Source organism: Aotus nancymaae, unplaced genomic scaffold (genome assembly GCF_030222135.1).
Source record: "Aotus nancymaae isolate 86718 unplaced genomic scaffold, 86718_ANA_hifiasm-v0.15.2.pri h1tg000021l, whole genome shotgun sequence".
NCBI lineage: Eukaryota > Metazoa > Chordata > Mammalia > Primates > Aotidae > Aotus > Aotus nancymaae.
In genome coordinates, this window is record NW_026988433.1 from 26,428,145 (window position 1) to 26,448,407 (window position 20,263).

Below are 20,263 nucleotides of genomic sequence, written 5' to 3' on the forward strand. Positions count from 1 at the left end.
TGAAAGTAAGAATGCTATTGATTTTATAAAAACTGAATTCAGTAACTTGACTGATTATTATTTGTTCCATTAGTTTGTGGATTCTCTTTTGCCAGCAATCATGACATCTATAAATAAAGACAATTTTGTATTTTCCTTTCCAATTCTACTATTTCATTTTCTTTTAATGCATTGGCTAGAACCTCTAGTACCTATTTATTAGACATCATATTAGAAGGCATTTCTGTCTTTTCATGATAGAAATGGGAAATTTTCTAAAATGTTGCCATTCAGTGTGATGTTTGCTGCAGACTTCTAGATGCCCTTTAAGATATTAAGTAAATTTGCTTCTATTCCTAGTTTTCTAAAAGGTTTTTTTAAAACCATACTTCAGAGCTGAAATGTATCAAGTTCTTTTTTTCCTCTGTATCTATAATGATGATGATTATTCTTTTCTTTTTATTAATATAGTATGTTAATTAGTAATTTTTCTGACTAGGATTTTTGGCATAGTTGGATTTAAAAAATTTTGCCGCTAAATTTGATGGGCTAGTGTCTTATTTAGAATCTTTTGTAACCTATGAGGAAATGTGTTTAGGCCTGGTGTGGTGACTCACGCCTGTAATCCCAGCACTTTAGGAGGCTGAGACGGGTGGGTCACTTGAGTTCAGGAGTTCCTGACCAGCCTGGCCAACATGGTGAAACCCCATCTCTACTAAAAATACAAAAATTAGCTGGGCGTGTTGGTGCACACTTGTAAGCCCAGCTACTTGGGAGGCTGAGGCATGATAATCCCTTCAACCCAGGAGGCAGAGGTTGCAGTGAGCTGACATCGCACCACTGTGCTCCAACCTGGATAACAGAGTGAGACTCTGTCTCAAAAAAAAAAAAAAAAACGTGGTTGAGTCATAATTTTCTTTTCCTCTGCTTTTCTTGCCAGGTTTTGAAACTGAAATTATGTTAGCTTTGTAAAATGATTTGTATACATTTCCTTATTTGGGGGGATGGGGACAGGTCAAACCATTTTATTGAAGGGAATGAGGCGGGCAGCACTGAGGACAATGAGATCTGACATCCTAGGCTGGGTCAGGATTTCCTAAGCTTTGCAGTCACTGAAAACAGATTTTCTTCTTTTATTCTCTGAAATACTGATTTTCATGTTTATTTTCATTAACTGAAGATTTTATGTTTTTTATAAGTTTAGTTAAACTTGCCTATAAAAACATTTGTGCCTGATGGTTTTCGAAGGAAGAGACTTTCTCATTTATTGTGATTATCATTTCGTCTTTATTTCTACCATCCTATTTTTTTGTATTTTCATTTACCATCCATTTTCTATGCTTCTTTTATCTTCTCAATTCTTTTCCATTTAATATTTTATCTCTTAAGTTTTTCATATTCTTCCATTTTCCTCCATAAATCATGATTGTATTCTTTTACTAATGATACCTTAATTTATTAACATATATGCTAAACATTTATTAAATCCAAACTATAAACTTTTCCAGCAAAGTCTAAAGGTACTTATTATTCCTAAAAAAGACCTTAGCATGCTTTATTCCTTAAAGAATCTCTTATAACCCTGTTATATTTTTACCTAGAACTTATTTTTGACCTTTTGAAACACATATACAAATTAGTGTTTAGTTTTTAAATTACATTCAAAAGTTAATTAAATATGTATACATATTTTAAAATTTCTCTCATCTTAAAATAGGGCCCCTAAATTCTTTGACATGCCCTCCATTAAGAAGTGGGGTCTGTGCACCCCCTTGAGTCATGGTAGGCTTGGGAATGCCTTTGACCAATAGAGTATGAGGGAAGTTACACTGTATCTAAGACTGGATCATAAAAGTAAAGTGACTTCACATTTGGGGCACTTGCATGTGGAACCCCAAGCTGCCACATGATCCTTACCTGCCACATCCATAAACATAATAAAATGGTTATCTTAAAGCCATTAAGCCTGAGTAATTTATTACACAGCAACGATAACTGGAACATTGTTGTTTCTTGTATTCCAGACCTTAGCTATGGCTTTACTTTTCTTTCTTGCCAAAATGCATCTTTTTTTGTTGTTGTTGTTGAGAGAGAGTCTTGCTCTGTTGCCCAGGCTGGAGTGCAGTGACACGATCTTGGCTCACAGCAACCTCTGCCGCCAAGATTCAAGCAATTCTCCTGCATCAGCCTCCTGAGTAGCTGGGATTATAGGCACCCACCACCACACCTGGCTAATTTTTGTATTTTTAGTAGAGATGGGGTTTTGCCACGTTGACCAGGCCGGTCTTGAACTCCCTACCTCAGGTAATCCACCTACCTAGGCCTTCCAAAGTGCTAGAATTACAGATGTGAGTCCCTGTGCCAGGCCAAAATGCATCATTTAATAGTTTTTTGTTGTTATTGTTTAAAGTGAAGATCTGGTTGTACCAAATTCTGTCTTTGTATAACCGATTGTCTTTATTTTGCCTTCACTCTTGAATAACAGTTGACAGTTCTTTGTTTTTAACACTTAAAAGATATTATTCCATTGTCTTCTGGCATCTCTTCCTACTCATGAAAGTCTAACAATTTATTCTTTTCTCTCATAGCTTTGAATTTTTATATCTTAATTTATGAATTTAAAAAATCTATCAATGTGAATTAAATAAGTTTTCTAGCTCTTTTATGGCATGCATCTGAGCCCAGAGCATTTGCCTTAATTGTGATAATAGAAAAGAAATGGGCTTTGTGGTCAGGTAGATTTGATTTTGAAACAGAATTCTGACATTTGCTGCATTGATCTTGTGCAAGGAAATTCTCCAAGCTCCCTTTTCACCTCTTTAGAAAATTATCTGTTTTTACCTACATTGCAGAGTTAATGCAAGAATTCAGTGATAATATATACTTCCAAAATATTTGTTATAATAGCATCATTATCTTGTCTTTGCTTCATTCTTATCTCTAATCTTAGGCAAATCCTTCACGTTTTACCTCAGCTTTCTCGTCTGTCATATTGAGGGCAGTAATTCAGACCTCGCAGGGCTGTGTGAGAAGCAATTGAGAAAATGTAATGTCTAAAGTATATTCTGCCCTCAATAAATGTTGCTGTGTTGTTATTATTAATTTTCTTTTACCTAAAGAAAAGTAAATGAGGTGGTGGCAGTAGCATGGCAGAAAACTCAATTGCGGGTTGAATTCAATCTGCCACTGCTCTGAGTCCACACACAAGTCCTCTCCTCTGGGTTTTTATTTCCACTCCTGACTGCAGGGAAAGCAATTCCTGTCTCCTAGTACTTGGTGGGGGCCTGAATGACATTGCAAACATTAAGGTCCTGCAATTTAGCAGATTCTGCCTAAAAAAAGAGCCAGGCCAGGCCATCTAAGCATAGAGAAGCCGTTAGGAAGGCTTGGTCATGGCCACTTGTTCTGGGAGCCGCTCCCTGACAGACGCCCACGGGCCTTCCTGGCCCTGCCCAAGTGAGCTTTGATGCTAGGTCAGACAACAGGCATGTAAAAAAATGAAACTGTGGAAATATTGTGCAATCGTGCCCCTCAGCTGTCACACCCAGGCTGCTTTTTAAACTGACATGCCGGAGTACTTCCGGGAACTATTACTACCTTCCAGATGTTCATAACAGCGAAACAAGCAGGCATTTGGTGAAAACCCAGAATGAAAGGGTAAAGGTGCTAGGACCGACTTGAGATCCAGGTACCCTTAGGAACTAAAATCAGATCAGTCGACTAAAAAGATGGTGTTTTTTAAAAACAGAAACTTTGGCTCACTTAACTCCATTAGGACTAAAAGTTTGCCTGATAGCCTACCTTTGCTAACTAATTTTGCTAGAAACACTGCTTGCAGCAGAGAAAGAAAGTCTGCCTACTTTAGTTCACAGCATATGTTCTTTCAGTGAAAAAGAATTAAGGAGAAGAGAGTGAAAAGGAATTAAGGAGAAGAAAGGAGTCAACTACCTTTAAAAGAGGCTGTTCTGGGAAGAGGTGATAGAGTCCCCCACGGGATCATTGTGATATTCCACACGATCATTGTAATGATCAGCCTGCTACGCTGACACACAAACCCTGTACGCATTCACAGCGACAAGGACTGTGTGGGAGTTGTAAGATATATAGAGCTGGCCCCTGTGGCTGGGGGAAGGGGCCAGGGAACAGAGGGCTCTTTTTCCTAATTAGCTGTTTTCATACAGGGAACACATGACCCAAACACAACCACCAACTGCGTCTTTGACATATACAGGCAGAAAAGGGGAGCTGGGCTTTTGTCTGCCGCAAATTCTTTCAACTTGCCTGTCACCCCAAGCTGCAAAACTCAACAATGAGTTAGATGAGCTGGGCCATTTCAGATAGTTTGCTAAATGGACTTGGAGACAGGTATTATTTCAACCCACTCAGGGTTGAAAAATACTGTAAAACATTAATATCTCATTTTCCCCTTTTCTAAGTGATTTGTGATATCTTCTTTTGCCATTTGTCTGAGTTTCCAGTATCTCTATCCCAAAATAGTGTGCGGTTCAAAAAGAAACACATTTCAAGGAACCATATTTCTGAGTAAAGAATTCAACCCATTCATAAAGCCTAATCATTCTCCTGCTCAAACTTTTTTTTTACATTGACTGTTAACTTGGTAAGCACAGATGAATTTCAAAGACTATTGCAAAGGGAATTACTTTCCCTGCCTAATGAAAGGCACCTGCTAGCACATGTGGTCAGTTTAAAAATCAGCAAATTGAAGAATAGAGGATAAAGCATGGAGAGGACACCCGCTGTGTGGATGTGGATATGTGTGTTTGTGTGTGATATTGTTGATTTTCTGACTTGGAAGTAATGAAAAAAATCTCAAATATTTTCCAACAATTCACTTAAGGGAAAACAGTTCTGCATGAATGATTTTTCCAGAGCTAGAGGTAACATGTGCTAACACTAACTGTGCTGAACTGGAAGTCATCAAAATGCCATGCCTGATGGCACTGCCCAGGTAGCAGTCACCAGAGAATTTCCATATACAGCTCAAAGAGAATTTCCATCTATAGCCAAGGATTCAGAGAACCTTCCAATGATGAGATTAAAGAAATCCACAACAAAACGCTTCTCCAAGTGGGTAAACACCGTCTTTCCTGGACAGGGCTGTTTAGAAAAAATAGTGCCTTCTTTGTTTTCCCACATATTTACTTCGTTGTATAGCACAACTGGAAAATGGTGACAAGACCATAAAAAGCTAGATGGAAAAGTGTCAAATTAAACCCACAGCAAAACCCAGAGCTGATTGGCTTAATTGGAGATAATGAGAAACAAAACCACAACCCTTACTTGCAAAGTAAAATAGAGAACTGAAGCAATTACCCAGAAAATTTACCAATGGCCCTTTGCCGAAATGCCTAGAAAACTGAAACCAAAATGTTTTGGGATTTCAAATGTCTGGATAATGCCTAAAAGTCCCATCTCACTTGCCAGTGATGATCTGGACTCAGTACATACTCCTTTCTTTCTGGTGAAAAGTAGAAAACTGTCCTCAAATGTAGTGTAACATTCACCACAATTCAGTGATCAGGTTGCTGCCCACAGAGACTATTATCAGTCCCTCTGGGCAGAGATTTCAAGCCCGTTATACTAGAAAGCAGTAGATGAAGACTTGAGGTGGGGATGTCTCCTGGAGGTGATGAAGACTTATAGGGTCAGTGAAACAAAAGGGAAAGTGAATGCAAATGCCCTCTTTTAGGAATTAGACTAGAGTACATTTTTTTTTTTTTTTTTGAGACGGAGTTTCGCTCTTGTTACCCAGGCTGGAGTGCAATGGCGCGATCTCGGCTCACCGCAACCTCCGCCTCCTGGGTTCAGGCAATTCTCCTGCCTCAGCCTCCTGAGTAGCTGGGATTACAGGCACGCGCCACCGTGCCCAGCTAATTTTTGTATTTTTAGTAGAGACGGGGTTTCACCGTGTTGACCAGGATGGTCTCAACCTCTTGACCTTGTGATCCACCTGCCTCGGCCTCCCAAAGTGCTGGGATTACAGGCGTGAGCCACCGCGCCCGGCAACTAGAGTACATTTTTAAAGAAAACTTAAGGTCATCTACCCACAGCTAGAGTATGATCAATCAAGCCATTTGCAAGTGTTCAAACTCAGAGGCTTCTTCACATGCCCAGTCTTTGGAAGTCCACAAATATGGGATTCTACAAATTCGTGCTGTGGAAGCAGCAATCACTGGGGGACACCTAGGAAAGGGGAGCACAGCCATGGCAATTTTTTCTTCTTTAAGCTGAGATAGTACTATCTGTGGGCAAAACCACTCATGATTCCGATTGATACTTCACCTTTGGCATATATGCCATCTCTCTCCCTGAAAGTCCTAACAATGTCATGTCTCCCCAGAACAGATGTGTTTCAGGGTAGTGACCTTGCAGAGACAGCAAGTTAGACTGTGGTAGATTTGATGACCGGAGCCCAGAGAAAAAAGTATCTGGAGATGGGGAGGGCTGGCGGGGGCCTTACCGAAGCTGGGGGCGCTATGCAAGGTCATATCCCGGATCACCCTCGTGCCAAAACAGGACCACATCAAGAGGAACTGCTGGGCCACTTTCTTCAAGGACCCTTGTCTCTTGGCAGCCACCTACAAGAAAGTGAATGGCTTTAATAGTGGTTGACTTGACCTTTCATTTATTACTGTCTCTTTGAAAAATGAGGCTGGTTGCAGTGGCTCATGCCTGTAATCCTAGCACTTTGGGAGGCTAAGGTGGGTGGATGATCACTTGAACCTAGGAGTTTAAGACCAGCCTGGGCAAAATGGCAAAACCCCATCCCTACAAAACAAAATACAAAAATTAGCTGGGATGGTGGCACACCCCTGCAGTCCCAGCTACTTAGAAGGCTGAGGTGGGAGGATCACATGAGCCTGGGGAGGTCAAGGCTGCAGTGAACTGTGATCTCACCACTGTACTCCAGCCTGGGCAACAGAGTGAGACCCTGTCTCAAAAATAAAGAAAGAAATAAAAAGATAAAAATGACAGGAAGGCTTATGAGTCTTCAAAGTCAATGCCATGGAGCAATGGTTTTTGTTTTGTTTGTAGCAGCAAAAATACTTTAAAAAATGAAATCTTATGCCAAGACTCAGTGTATACAACAGATAAAAGAGATGCTGACCTGATTGAATCAGGGATAGAAGACTCAAGAGTCCTGCCTCCTGCTACCTCCACCTCCTGGGGCCTCTCCTCAAAACGCTGTTCAGATAGCTCACCACAGGGCTTTGTCTTAGCCAAGTTCACAGAGGGCGGTGGTGGGCTGCAGGACCCAAGGCTGCCCCCTCAGCATTGGTTTACCAACCTTCACAACACAGCGGTCAACCATGGTATCCAGCCACTCAATGTAGGACTCGATGGGAGACTGCTCCTCCAAGAGGTGGTCAAACTCCTGATACACTGTCAAATAAAGGAGAGCCCCACACACATCACTCATTTGTATTTAACAAGAGCTATATCTTAAAAGAACAGAGGAACAAAACTTTGAATAAAGTAAAACTTTAAATAAATACAACTCCCAGGTCTTAGCAGAGCATTCAAGACTTTATAAAATATGCCCCAACTTACCTTTCCAAGATCATCTTCCATGCCTGTGAACACGTTAAACTGTGGCTACCTCATATTACTTGCCATTCCCCCAACAAGCCCTGCTTTTTTCATAACCTTAGTCTTCTTTTTTTTCAGGCTGTTTCCACTACTTGGTTCCTCATGGCCCAGCTGAAACCCCTGGTATGAAATCCCTTTAACCTTCATGCCCCTTGCCAGCAGAACTGATCACCCCTCCTCTACACTCACATAGCACTTTATTATTGGTTTTCTACTTGATTATATGACTAACGGCACTGTCGTATAGTTCAGTGTGCATGTGTGTCTCCCTGCTAGTTCTTTGTCTGATATCTTTATTAGCTGGTGCATTATCTGTGACCTAGTTGTTACCCAACAAATTCTTGCTTGACTTAATGGGCGAGGCATTGCTACTTTCTTGCTCTCTGCCCAGGGTAGGGCACATTTGATAATTCAAATGTTTCTGGACCACAACTATATCAGGCAAGTCACTTAAGAAGCCTCTCTGTGTGATGTGTAGTAGGTGTTTAATAGATATTTGCTGAGTAAGTGAAACAATCTCTCAGCCCCTCAGTTTCCTCATTAGAGAGATAATCTTACCACTTTACAACCTGTCTTCACCTTAAGTCAGATAACTGAATCTGGAAGTACTTTTTAATCAATAAAGTCCTCTAGAAAATGGAAACATGGCTCTGGTGATCTCTAGTTTGAAACATCTCTTTTTGTCACATTTTTGTGTTTCTGTATGCAGAGATCAATAAATCAAACCACAGTTCAAGATCATACATTTCTTTCATTTTCATTTGAGCAGTTTTTATTCTCTCATTTTAAAGGACTGGCCCCTTTGCTCTATTTTACTTAGTTGATGCTTGCTACAAGAAGTAAGATTCTGAGACCAGAAGGTCTTAACACTAGAATGAGAATGGGCTTTAAAAGTCAATTTTGTTGATCTGTCTCATTTTATAGATGAAGAGCTGTCTTAATGACATTAAACAACCACTAAAAGTCAGAGGGTAAATTAGTGACAGAGCTCAAGCTGAAACCCAGGTCTCTGGATTTCTCTTTGGTGTTTTCAGTCTCCATAATGCTATCTGTATATCTGAGCTATTGTGCTTTAATTCACGATGATAGTATTGATGGTGGTGTGATAAAAAGCTTGCCACGTACCACGCACCCTTCTAAATGCCTTAAGACAACCCCTAAAATGTGAATATCATAAGGGCAGGACTGTGTCATGTTCACTGTTTGACTTCAGTGCCTAGAACAGTGCCTGGTACAGAGTAGATGCTCAAATGTTTGTTGATTGAATGGATGAAGAACCCAATGAGGTAGGTACCATTATTATCCCCCATTCTACAAGTGAAGAAACAGAGGCAAACAAAGACGAGTAACTTTCCAAAGGTTGTTCTTTCACAGCTAGTGAATACCAGAGGCAAGACTCAAACACAGCCTGACTCAAGTCCTTGCCTCTTGACCACTTGACTATGCTAGCACTGGACTGTGTACCAAGCATGTGGCACACATTGTCTCGTTTAATCCCTTCACATGAGTCCCATTTTACAGAAATGAAAACCAAGGTCACAGTGCGCTGGAGCCAAGGTTTGAATCAAGGTCTTTTGGGCATCCCAGCCCCATGCTGTGTAAGACCATGGTTTGTTGGGCATCCCAGCCTCATGCTGTGTAAGAGCAAGGTTTGAACTAGGGTCTGTTGGGCATACCAGCCGCAGGGATCCCAGCCAACAGACCTTGGACATGCGGCTGGGATGCCCAACAGACCTTAGGCAGTTACAGTTATAACTCATTCTAATCAGCTTGCTTAAGTACTAATGTGCACTTTTAAAATCTAATGTAAGCTGAGCATTGCCAGCCGAGATATACATCACAGTGGTGATGGTAACCCCCTAAGCAAGAGTTTGCAGATTTTTCAGCTGGCTATGAGGAAGGAAGAGCACTGTACACAGCTGTCCCAACCCTGCTCAAGCTGACCTTTGGTCCGACTCCCTGTATGTTCAGGGACTTCCCAGCTGTCTGGTTGGGAGGTGCAGGGTTGACACCTATGTGCTGGACCACCTTGAGGCTTGGTACCCTACCTCAACTGCCCCTGCACAGCACTGCATTACATGGCATTGTTCTCTTTGATAAGATGCAACACATCTGTAAATACATGTTCAAGGTCTGATTTGCCATTAACTGTAAGCTCTGTGTTGGGAAGGGATATGTCCATCTTACTCACTGCTCTTTGCCCAGCATCTAATACAGTACCTGACTTAGGACAGGCATTCAGTAAGTACTAGCTGGGTTGAACTCAACCATGGCACTTCCTTCCCCAGAAGAAGAATACAATCACAGCTTTAAAGGGCACCATTCTGCCCTGGACCTAAGGGAACTTGAAGAGAAAACCACAGAAGGTTCTTTATTGAGAGAGGCAGCAGTGACCTCCATGGTGCTCCAGCAAAGGCTCAGGGCCTGGTCCCTTAAGCGAGCAATGCTGATTGTATTTTTCCCTATGAGTCTGGTTCACATTTTCCTCCTCATGAAAAGTGCTGAGTGGGGAGCCAAACACTGCTAGGAGAGTTCGCAGAGCTAAGAACTAGGTTCACTCTGGGTTTCCTCTCATCTTTTCTGGTGTTCTGTGGATCTTGCTGGACATCTGCTTGGTGCCTGGCCCACTGGGAGTTCCTAGGGACACAATGATCAAAGGTACCCCCAGTGCTATTAGGGTGTGCAGGACCATGCTTTCTGTTTACCTTCCAGTAGGGTACAGGGAAAAGCAGAACAGGAAGCATGATTGTAAGCACTTGGAAAGATCCTGGAACCACCCACATTTCCTTTTTTTTTGTCTCCTCTGCACATTCACAATATGAGCAGCACTAAGGCCTGGTGGTGAAGCCGAGACTAGACTTGGGTTCAGCTCTATTGCTTAGTGGCTGCGTGACCTTGAGTTAGGTTCACCAACTTTCTGAGGCCGAGTTTTCTCATCTGTAAAGTAGAGGTGATAAAAGTGTCTTCCTCATGGGGTTGATGTGGAGATTAAATGGAACCATGTATGTGTTGGATTTGACACAGGAGCTGGCTTAGCATAGGCAGTCAATAAGTGGAATTATTATTTTAGTGATGATCTCTAAAATTCTTAACAGGGGAAAGGTGGGCTGGGGGCAGCTGTGAAGGAAGAAGTAACAGACTGAGTTGAGCTTGCAGCTAAGCCAGGAAAGAAGCCCTGGGAAAATTCCACATATTCGAACATTTCACCTGTTCCATTTGGTTTTGAAAAGGGCTTAATGGGAAAGAGATCTCTAATAGGACCCTCTTAGGGAACTTTATTTGTTTAAAGGCACGTCAAGCTTAGACTGGGTAGCTGAAGAAAGAGTTCCCTCAAGACAGCAGTGCAGAAGGCATATACTAAGAAATCTGAAGGGCCTGGGGCTTCCAGAAAGACCCCTCTTCTTGGTGGGAGAGCCTCTCTGCTGCTCCCCGAGCAATGTCACTGTTGGGATCCTGGACCTCACCCCATTGAGAATGTGGGGGTGGCATGCTCTCAACACCTTTCTGAGACCTGATGGAAGGAGTGCCCACTCACCTTTCCTGACCTCATGTTCTCTAATTAAGGAGGTAGCCTGTAGATGCCAATGGATGGATCTAGGGTCCCTGGGCTGGGGGATGCTCTGGGCAATCAGCTGGGATGGGCATCTAAGGAATAGCAGGGATGTGCTAACAATGATGGTGTTCTCTGGCACTCTCATACTGCTTTAGTACTAAGAGCGAATATCCCGTCCACATTGGGATAATATTTGGAGCAGTATACCTGCAGCCTGCATGTTGGAAGTCTTTGTTCACTGGGACATGAACATATATTCACAGAAATAAAACACCATCCACCTGCTTCTCAAACATTTAACATGATTGAAAGGTTCACCTGCCAATAGGTGGGCTGACTCATGTGACCCTCAAATGAAAAATAGGTAGCATATCTAGCTGACTCCAGGCTGACATACACTGAGAGAGGCAATAAGCTTTTGTTCTCATATTTAATGCCACCTTCATGGAACTGTGGCTGGTGTTCAGGTCACATGTGGGGCCCTTTGCATGACATTGTATGCTGTCCAATTGCACCAGAATACTCTTTACCCAGCAGTGTTGACACATGTCCTCTTAAGTCAATTAGCTCTTCCTTCTGGACTGACTCATTTAAAAGGAACAATAAGGAGGAGGAGATGCTGGGAAGAAGGACAGGGTGGGGATGCCATTTCAATATTTACTAAGGTACTTTTTCTTTCTTTCTTTTAAAAACAGAAACAGAAGGACAGCAATCCCTAGTGGGACATCTTACATTGGATGATGAGTTTCCGGTGTTCATCGCGAGAGTCTTCCATGGTATAAAGGGTTTGCTTGGTTATGCTGTTCAGGTCCACGTTCCTCCAGTCTTCCAGCATTTGGAATGTGATGTCTGCGCTGTGGATCACTGTTCGAGATGCCTAGAATCCAATCCAATCAACTCATTAGCTCATGGGTTGTTAGGTTAAAACCTCTTCACTGTTTTTTCCTTTATGCCTTGTTAAGGGATCTGCTTATGGTATTTTGCAAACTAACGTGAAATTATGGGAAATTCAATTTCAGGAAAGCACCAGAAGACTCCATAACTCAGAAGATGCAGACGCTGTTTTCTCCTGTGGCTCTTTCCACACATCTTTTTCTCTACAAGAAACTACCAGGATGGGCTGGGCCAGACCAGACCCTGCTGTTTCCAGTCCCTTTGGTCTTGACCCCATGGAACAATAGGATGAAGCCTGAGATCTGTCAGCTTTCCGATGTAAGCCTGTGGGATGGGAGCTCTGTGCTGAATAATCCTTGTGTCTCTAGTGCCTGAGAAGCTACAGGCCAAGATTTAGAAGTGTTCTTGCTACGCCTGGGCCTGACTTAATCCCAGAAATTTCAAAGTGTGTATTTTTCATATAAATACATTCTGAAGCAGTTTGTGCTCTAGTTTTCTGGTTTTGCTTTTTTTAAAAAAATGTAACTATAATGATTAAAACATGAATAATTGAGTTGGGGGAAAGGAAAACTATACCATACATCTCAGTAGTTTATTAGTGGGTAGGTGGATGAGTGAATGAATGGATGGATGTATATGGTGTGTGAATAATCATATATATATATTTCTTTAAAGCTGTGGCTTTTTCAGAGAACCCTCATTAGTGAACTTAAATTTACAAGTTGGAACAATATCATCAAGTTGAAACAATACTGATAAAAGGTAAGAAAAATATATATCTGGGATCATTTCTTTACTTGCATGTTTTCGAAATGTCTTTTAACAAAATAAAAAAATGATTTAAAATACACAAAAATCCTGTCAAGTCTCCTAATGCTTGTATATGTCTAGGCAGAGGTAAATACTGATAACCCCTTGTCGTACCCAGACCATCCAAGCACAAGTAAAATCTTAGTTAAATAACTGTAGAACTCTTTAAAGGTCACAAAGGTGTAGAATATATGAGTTATGTGAATCTCTAATGATAATGAAAACAACTGAATGTAAAGGTCAGGTGTCCTAGATTCCAACATACCTAGTTCAAATCCTGCTCTTGTTGCTGACCAGCAAGTAGATTAACCTCAACTTCCTTATCTATAAAATGTGATATAATAAGTATCTATCTTTTTTTTTTTCCTGAACATGTTCCTTCAGAGATGCATTGTGAGCTATTTTATTACAATGAAATGAACTGTTTACCAAAGAGTGAATTCTGTAAGCAAGTGTTTAGAACGTGCTGTTTTTTTCTTTTTTTGGAGATGGAGTTTCACTCTTTTCTCCCAGGCTGGAATGCAGTGGTGCGATCTTGGCTCACTGCAACCTCCACCTCCCAGGTTCAAGTGATTCTCCTGCCTTAGCCTCCCAAGTAGCTGGGACTATAGGCACGTGCCGCCACACCCAGCTAGTTGTTTGTATTTTTAATAGAGACAGGGTTTCGACATGTTGACCAGGCTGGTCTTGAACTCCTTACCTCAAGTGATCTGCCCACCTAGGCCTCCCAAGGTGCTGGGAATGCTGGCGTGAGCCACCACGCCTCCACTAGAACATGCTTTTTAATGGTGTCTCTTACCATCATGTTTAGGGCCTTAGTGCCTACCTCTTAAAGGAGGGCTGCTGTTGAGGATTCCTTGAGATAGTGTTTGAAAAACAGAGTGCATAGTGCAGGGAGCTCAATAAAAGTGGCTACTGTTATTCAGATCGCTTCCTTCAATGATTGTGTTGATTCCTCAAGGCCTTTGCACATGGTGTTATTGCTGGCTGGAACATTCTTCTCCCTCCTTGCCCAAGCAGCCCCTCTAGGATGTATGCTCCAGCTTAAATGTCATATCCATGGAAAGGCCATCTCTGACCACTTTATCTACATAGGACCCGAATGCCTTGTAGTTTTCTATTTCCATTCTGTTTCTTTTGTAACATTTAACACTTTTAATTTATTTCCTGATGAGGGCAAGTACCACTAAGCACAGCATTGGGCACACAGTCGGCACCCAAAAGATTTTGTGAAGTGAATGGCTGAGATGGGAATGCCACGTGCTTACTTGCCCAGTGTATCTGAAAGAGCCTGGATGTGAGAATCTTGAGTCTAAGTATTTGGGATGAGTCTTCAGTTGGATGTTGTTTAGTTGGACTTGCTGTGTGTGTGTGTTTAGGAAAGCTCACTGGGATACGAGCTGGTGTTTCATTTCCAGCCCTAACCCCAGTCCTCTGATCTGGGAATGTGTCTGAAAGCTGTCCAGTAAGGATGGAAAGGTGGCATTTGCCAATTACATACTGTTTTTGTGTGGAATGTGGAGAGGGAACATGAGCGAGTGCCCCCACGCTTATGCAACACGTGGTTATAGGCATAGGTGTGTATGCTTTTATCTACATGTGTATTAAAGGGACAAAGTCCTCTCTAAATTGTCTGATCCCCAGAGGGAGGCACCAAAGCCATGTCTATTTCCCTAATATGACCCAAGACCACTTTCCCAAGCTGGAAAAAAAGAACCAGATGGCCAGGCTGGCATGCGTCCTCAGAAATAAGGCAACATTTCTTTGTTAGGACAATATTGATTTTCTTCCCTGAATCCCATTAATCTGTCAGGCTCTGCCCCGTCAACAAAACAATAATGCCCAGGTGTAGCCCCTATAGCAGCCTGCGTGAATCTGGAAGAGTTTCCCCTGGTCTTCTCCAAATCATCCCCTGTGCTGTCCATGCCAGGGGCAGGACAGGAGCAGTGAGGTATATGTGGGCATTGTGTTATACTTTCTGGTTCCCGGCCTGGGACCCTCTTTCAGGCCACTCTAACTAGAAACCCCTCCCTACCACCTTGACATTGAGCCCACCCAGAACCAACAGCACCTTAAAGGAGAGGCTGCAAACACAAACACAGGAAGTGGGCAGGCAGGTGACATTCAAGAAAGAGGTGGGCCTGGTGTGAGAGAGGTGGTGGGATGAGGACAGTGGCCCTGCAGAGAAGCTTGGCCCAACAGCTGACAGCTGCCCCGGGGAATGCAGCTCTGGGAGCAAGTTGTCAGATCTTGAAGTTTTTCTACAGTTTATCTGTCATTTCCCAGTTTCAACTATTAGTGACCATGTGAAAACACTGTTTTGAACATATTCAAATCAAACAACAATAACCCCACACATCTGAGGGCCAGATTTAGCCTCTGGCCACTGGTTTGCCCCCTCTGCTTTAAGGTCATTAATATTTTAATGTAATGTTAATCGGTTGCCTCAACAGACTTAGAGTCCCTTCATTGAAGTGTAAAATTAATAGAAATGTAAAGGTATATGCCATCAAGCTATAACTACAGAGTTGATGGGGCATGGATTGGGATCTTCCACTTTCACTTATATTTTTAAATTTTTTAAATAGCAAGCATATGTCACTTTTGTGCTAAAAATAATGCAGATCTGGAAAAACTAAACAAAATTGGGCAAATACTGAATATATTATGTGGCTTTGAACTCTTTTGGATGATACAACAATACAAATCATTCTCTTAATCTGTTTGAATCCTTTGACTCAGCCACTACAGACATTTTGGGCTGGATAATTAAGAGAAAAATAGAACTGTGGACCTAGAACATATCTGAAAGATTAAAGGGCAATTGATATCAGAAATTATTTTGTATATTTTTTGAAACTATTTAGTTATTGGCTAATCTTTTCATTCCTTATCTGTAGAAATTAAAAATAATAGTGAGAGTGCCCTGTTAACCTGAAAGAACCTGCAGAAGTTGTTTTTGTGGTTTTGCTCATTTGCAATGATAGCAGTGGTTAAAACACATAATGGAGGACAGCTACCTGGCAGAGATGGTTTAGTGATGTTTGCCGTCTCAGAATTTGGGAGAACCTTCTCGACACTGCAAAGAGAAAAGAATTAGTTTGAAATATTTGCATGCTTTATGATTCTAACTTGGATTTTCCAGGAACAGATTTCAAAAAGTAGTCTCCTTATTTTGCCTCCATTTGTCTCACTGCCCAATCCTATTTCATGTACCCACTGGCAAAACCCTGCACTTGATTCTTTGTTCTCCCATGTGGGCTTCAACAACTATTTCCTAATCGTGACATTTGGGGTACATATTTCAAAGTCATGCACCCGATACACTCGCAGGTGTGAGAAATGTGGCGTCAATCAACCGTGAGTAAAAGCAATTATTTACTTGTCTTTCATTTCGCTAATTGCAAGCTCAATCACTTCTCCCCATAAATAATTGCAGGAATCAAGTGGAAGCTTTGAAGAAGCCCCTTTAAAAAGTCTTATGTCTAACAGTAAACCTTGATTGAGCCTCAGCGGTGTGTGGGGCTAGGAGGTGCTTCTGGGATGGAACCTTGGCTTTGCATTCATAATCCGTCCTTTTTATCAAATGATCTCCATGACCTATTTGCATGTTTTGATGATTACTGCAGCTAGGAAAAGGTCTTGTTTCCTACACTGACATAATAGGCTGATAATCTGAAGTAGGGTGATCTTATATCTGTGGATTTCAATGCAGATGAGACATGTGCCTGCCCTAGCTCTTCATTCTTACAGAGTCATTGGAGTGGGGCTTGTTTCCACCCCTTGCACATTCTTGAAATACACTCCCAGGCTGGGCTTCCTGGGAAGAACAGCTGCCGCCAGACACACACAGGTGGAAGGTCCAACAAACCTCCTCGCCACCAACTTTGAACTGGTTTATTTTGTTGGCATAAATAAAATGGGTGTGGGAGCATTCTTCTTGGCAATTTCTGAACTGGTCAAGTAATAGTCAAAAATTTCTCTAGGATTATTCTAATTTGTACTCAGAGCTGGCTTGATTTGAAAAATAAGGTGTGGGGTGGAGGAATGGGGATGGGAGGGGGCAGATGGACTTCTAATTTTCCAGGCTGATCAATCGTTAATCCTTCTCCTTAATTACTTTTTCTTTAACTTTGTGATGTGGAATTTAGTGCTCGTGAAAAGAAAAGAGCTGAGAGCCATGAAATAAAGCGGGCTTTATCAATAGGTGATGGCCACTGCAGGCAGCCTCAAAGCGCGTCTGAAAGGACTCCCTTGGCCTGTGGAGAGAGGGTAATTTGATCGCCTTCATTTTGCTCCCTGGCACTTATTTCAGGCAATAATAGCAAGCTGTTGTATTCAAATGGGGCTTTAAGAAATGTAGAATTAAAAACTTTGTTTTGCTGATAATAATTTCATCTTTGTTTAACAGCAACAAATGAACTGTACATGAGTCTCCCTGCAAGCACAGGCACACTGAGACAGAAAAATAGAAAACGAATGCTGGGGAATGGGTGCCAACACTCAGCAAAGAAAGGGTTCGCGGTCTCAATCCCTTTATGAGAAATATTAATTTGGCTTTCTAATTAGGCAGAGAATGTGTGAAGCTCTTAAGCTCTTCTCTCTCTCCTGCTACCACCATTTTATGGGCAGGAACTTTGAGGAAATCTCAGACCTGAGTTTGATTCCTGGACCCTACTTACAGCTGTGTGGCTGCATGGCTTTGGGCGAACTTTCTTTGCCTCTCAGAGCCTCATCTGTAGAATAGGGATACTACTTCCTACCTCGCAGAGGTGGCATGAGTATTAAATGAAATAAGGAGGATGGTGATGGTGAGCAGAAACTTTAGTGTCAGACAGACTTGGGAAAAAATCCTGTGTCTGCTACTTAGTACCTCTCTAAGCTTGATTCCTCTTCTGTAAAGAAGTGTACCACCTGTAATAAACATTTTATGAGGATTAAATATTTTTATATATGTAAAGTAATTCGCACACTACCTGGTGCTTTATAGCTAATCAGGAAATGGTAGCTGCTGCTACTACTGTTATTAACAACCTATGTAAAATGTTTGGCACTAAAATGTAATTTTTTTTTGAGACGGAGTCTTGCTCTGTCACCCAGGCTGGAGTGCAGTGGCGTGATCTCGGCTCACTGCAACCTCCACCTCCTGAGTTCAAGCAATTCTCCTGCCCCAGCCTCCCGAGTAGCTTGGACTATAGGTACACACCACCACACCTGGCAAATTTTTGTATTTTTAGTAGAGACGGGGTTTCGCCATATTGGCCAGGCTGGTCTTGAACTCCCAACCTCGTGATCCACCCGCCTCAGCCTCCCAAAGTGCTGGGATTACAGGTGTGAGCCACCACGCCCAGCCTAAAATGTAATTCTCTCTTCCATTCCACTTCCAACTCAGTACTTACATTCAAACTTGATGTTTCGCAAGTTTTCTGGGAGGTCGTGGAGAGCCACTTTTAGCCACTCATCCAGTTGCTTGGCAAACTTTCGAATCACCTGAGTTAAGCTGGAAAGAGAAACGATGAGTTTTAAGTGCTGCACATGTTGCTCAGTTCCTCCCAACAGGCCCCTAGAGGGTTTTATTTCCCCTAATCATGTTTTGGCTACTACCAATAGGTGCCATTTGCAATAGCAACCTCAGAGACAGTGCCAACAGGCCAAGCCCTGCAGAGAACTGGTGGGTCTGAGAAGGGCATGAATAGAATGTACTCTGCAGGTCACTGATGCCCACTGCAAGGCTTGGTGGCATCCAGAACTATTTATGCAAGCAAAACATGCTCCTTCATCCTTTTGAAGAGCTTGTGTGAGGGGTGAAGAAGTGGACTGTGGGCCTAAGAAAGCTGTTTTGTCCAATCCTCCCAGGAAGGCAGGAACCCCATTTGCAACATAACTGCCATGCCTGCCCACCCAGTTCACCAAACTGCTTGCCATTTGGTGGGAACTAGGAAGCAAAAGCATATTTTTAAATTAGTAAACAACCCTGACATGGTCCTTGAAACCATATTAGCTTCCAAGAGTCAAAGACCATATTAGGACAGGAGGAAGGAGGAAACTGGAGAGGCAAAGCATTGAACAGGGCAGTAGGTTGCAATAAGATGGGAATTTGGACTTGAGAAGACACTGGGCACCATTTTCAGGCTCTTGTTATCAAAGCCATCTGCTCACAGGCCTAGGTTCACTCTCCTTCACAAAGTCCTCCTTAGTTGTGCCAGAAATAGGGACATCTCCCCTGTTGACCATCCACATCAACCTTGTCTTCCACCAATACCACCTAGCCTGCCGTGGTTCAGTCTTTCACCTACTGTCAGACACAAGATCACCAATTTCCACCCTGCTGGGCAACCCCATTTCTCTCTGGTCACACACTCTTTCCTTTCTCACAACTATCTCCAACCTTCTTCAAGATGCTTACACCTCTAATCTCCCAACTCTTCCCTCCCCACAAGCAGGTGGAATCACCTCCTACTTCTCAGGGGGAAAAAAAAACACAAAGGAAGGATATCAACACTCAGCTACCTCCCTGGATCATTTCTTCCTCCTTTCTAATAGAATTCAGGAGTGATCCTTCCTCTTGCCATCCCCTGCTGCTTTCTCAGGAACTCTACATTATGGACGGTCCCTTCTCCTGTATATTCAGCTTTTTCTTCTCTACTGGATCACTTCTCATCAATTTTTAAGGAGACAGTCTTGCTCTATTGTTCAGGCTGGAGTGCAGTGGCACAATCTCAGCTCACTACAACCTCTACTTCCCAGGTTCAAGTGATTCTTGTGCCTCAGTCTCCCAAGTAGCTGGGATTATAGGCACGCACCACCACGCTCAGCTAATTTTTTGTCTTTTTAGTAGAGACAGGGTTTCACCATGTTGGCCAGGTTGGTCTCGAACTCCTGACCTCAAGTGATCCGCCCGCTTCGACCTCCCAAAGGGTTGGGATTACAGGCTTGAGCTACCGTGCCCAGCCCTGCTCATCATTTTAATGCATTTAAGAATGTCTCACCTTAAAAAAAAACAACAACAAACCCTCTTTTTTCCTCCACTCTATCTCCTCGAGCCACTGCCCTTTCTCCCATGTCACAAACTTCTTCAAAGTGCTGCCCAATTCTTTATCTCCTTTCCTTCACCTCCCATTCCCTCCGTACCTCACTCCTGATCTCAGCCTAAACAGCTGTCACCTAAGCAGCCCCCATGCATAATTCCAAACCCAGTGGACTCATCATGGTCCACATCTGCTTGACATCTTGTCAGCATTCAATTCTGTCACCTGCATCCTCCTTTTGAAAACACTCACTTCCCTTGGCTTCTGTGATCCCTCCTTCTGGATGCTCCTCCCCAGTTGCAAAACTCCTGCCTTCTGCCTGGTCATCATGCCTTCCAGTTCTTCATGTCTGGTCCTAGGCTCTCTTCGCACAAAGTTTTCTTCCTTC

General features: G+C 42.5%; 1 protein-coding gene and 1 long non-coding RNA gene across 4 annotated transcripts in view; one reads left to right on the top strand and one right to left on the bottom strand.

Annotated features, from left to right (window-relative positions):
- LOC105728672 (uncharacterized) overlaps window positions 1-20,263 on the top strand; it is a 278,507-nt gene that overhangs the window by 43,360 nt on the left and 214,884 nt on the right. The gene's annotated exons all lie outside the window — the stretch shown is intronic.
- The window catches only part of RFX4 (regulatory factor X4), a 179,463-nt gene that overhangs the window by 31,574 nt on the left and 127,626 nt on the right, over window positions 1-20,263 (bottom strand). For all 3 annotated transcript variants that reach the window (XM_021675542.2, XM_012469174.3, XM_012469175.3), the window contains 5 exons: window positions 18,247-18,347; window positions 15,868-15,926; window positions 11,876-12,020; window positions 7,289-7,383; window positions 6,461-6,578 (listed from right to left, as the gene is read on the bottom strand). In XM_021675542.2, coding sequence (XP_021531217.2) covers window positions 6,461-6,578; window positions 7,289-7,383; window positions 11,876-12,020; window positions 15,868-15,926; window positions 18,247-18,347 — 518 coding nt within the window. The remainder of the gene's footprint in view (window positions 1-6,460; window positions 6,579-7,288; window positions 7,384-11,875; window positions 12,021-15,867; window positions 15,927-18,246; window positions 18,348-20,263) is intronic.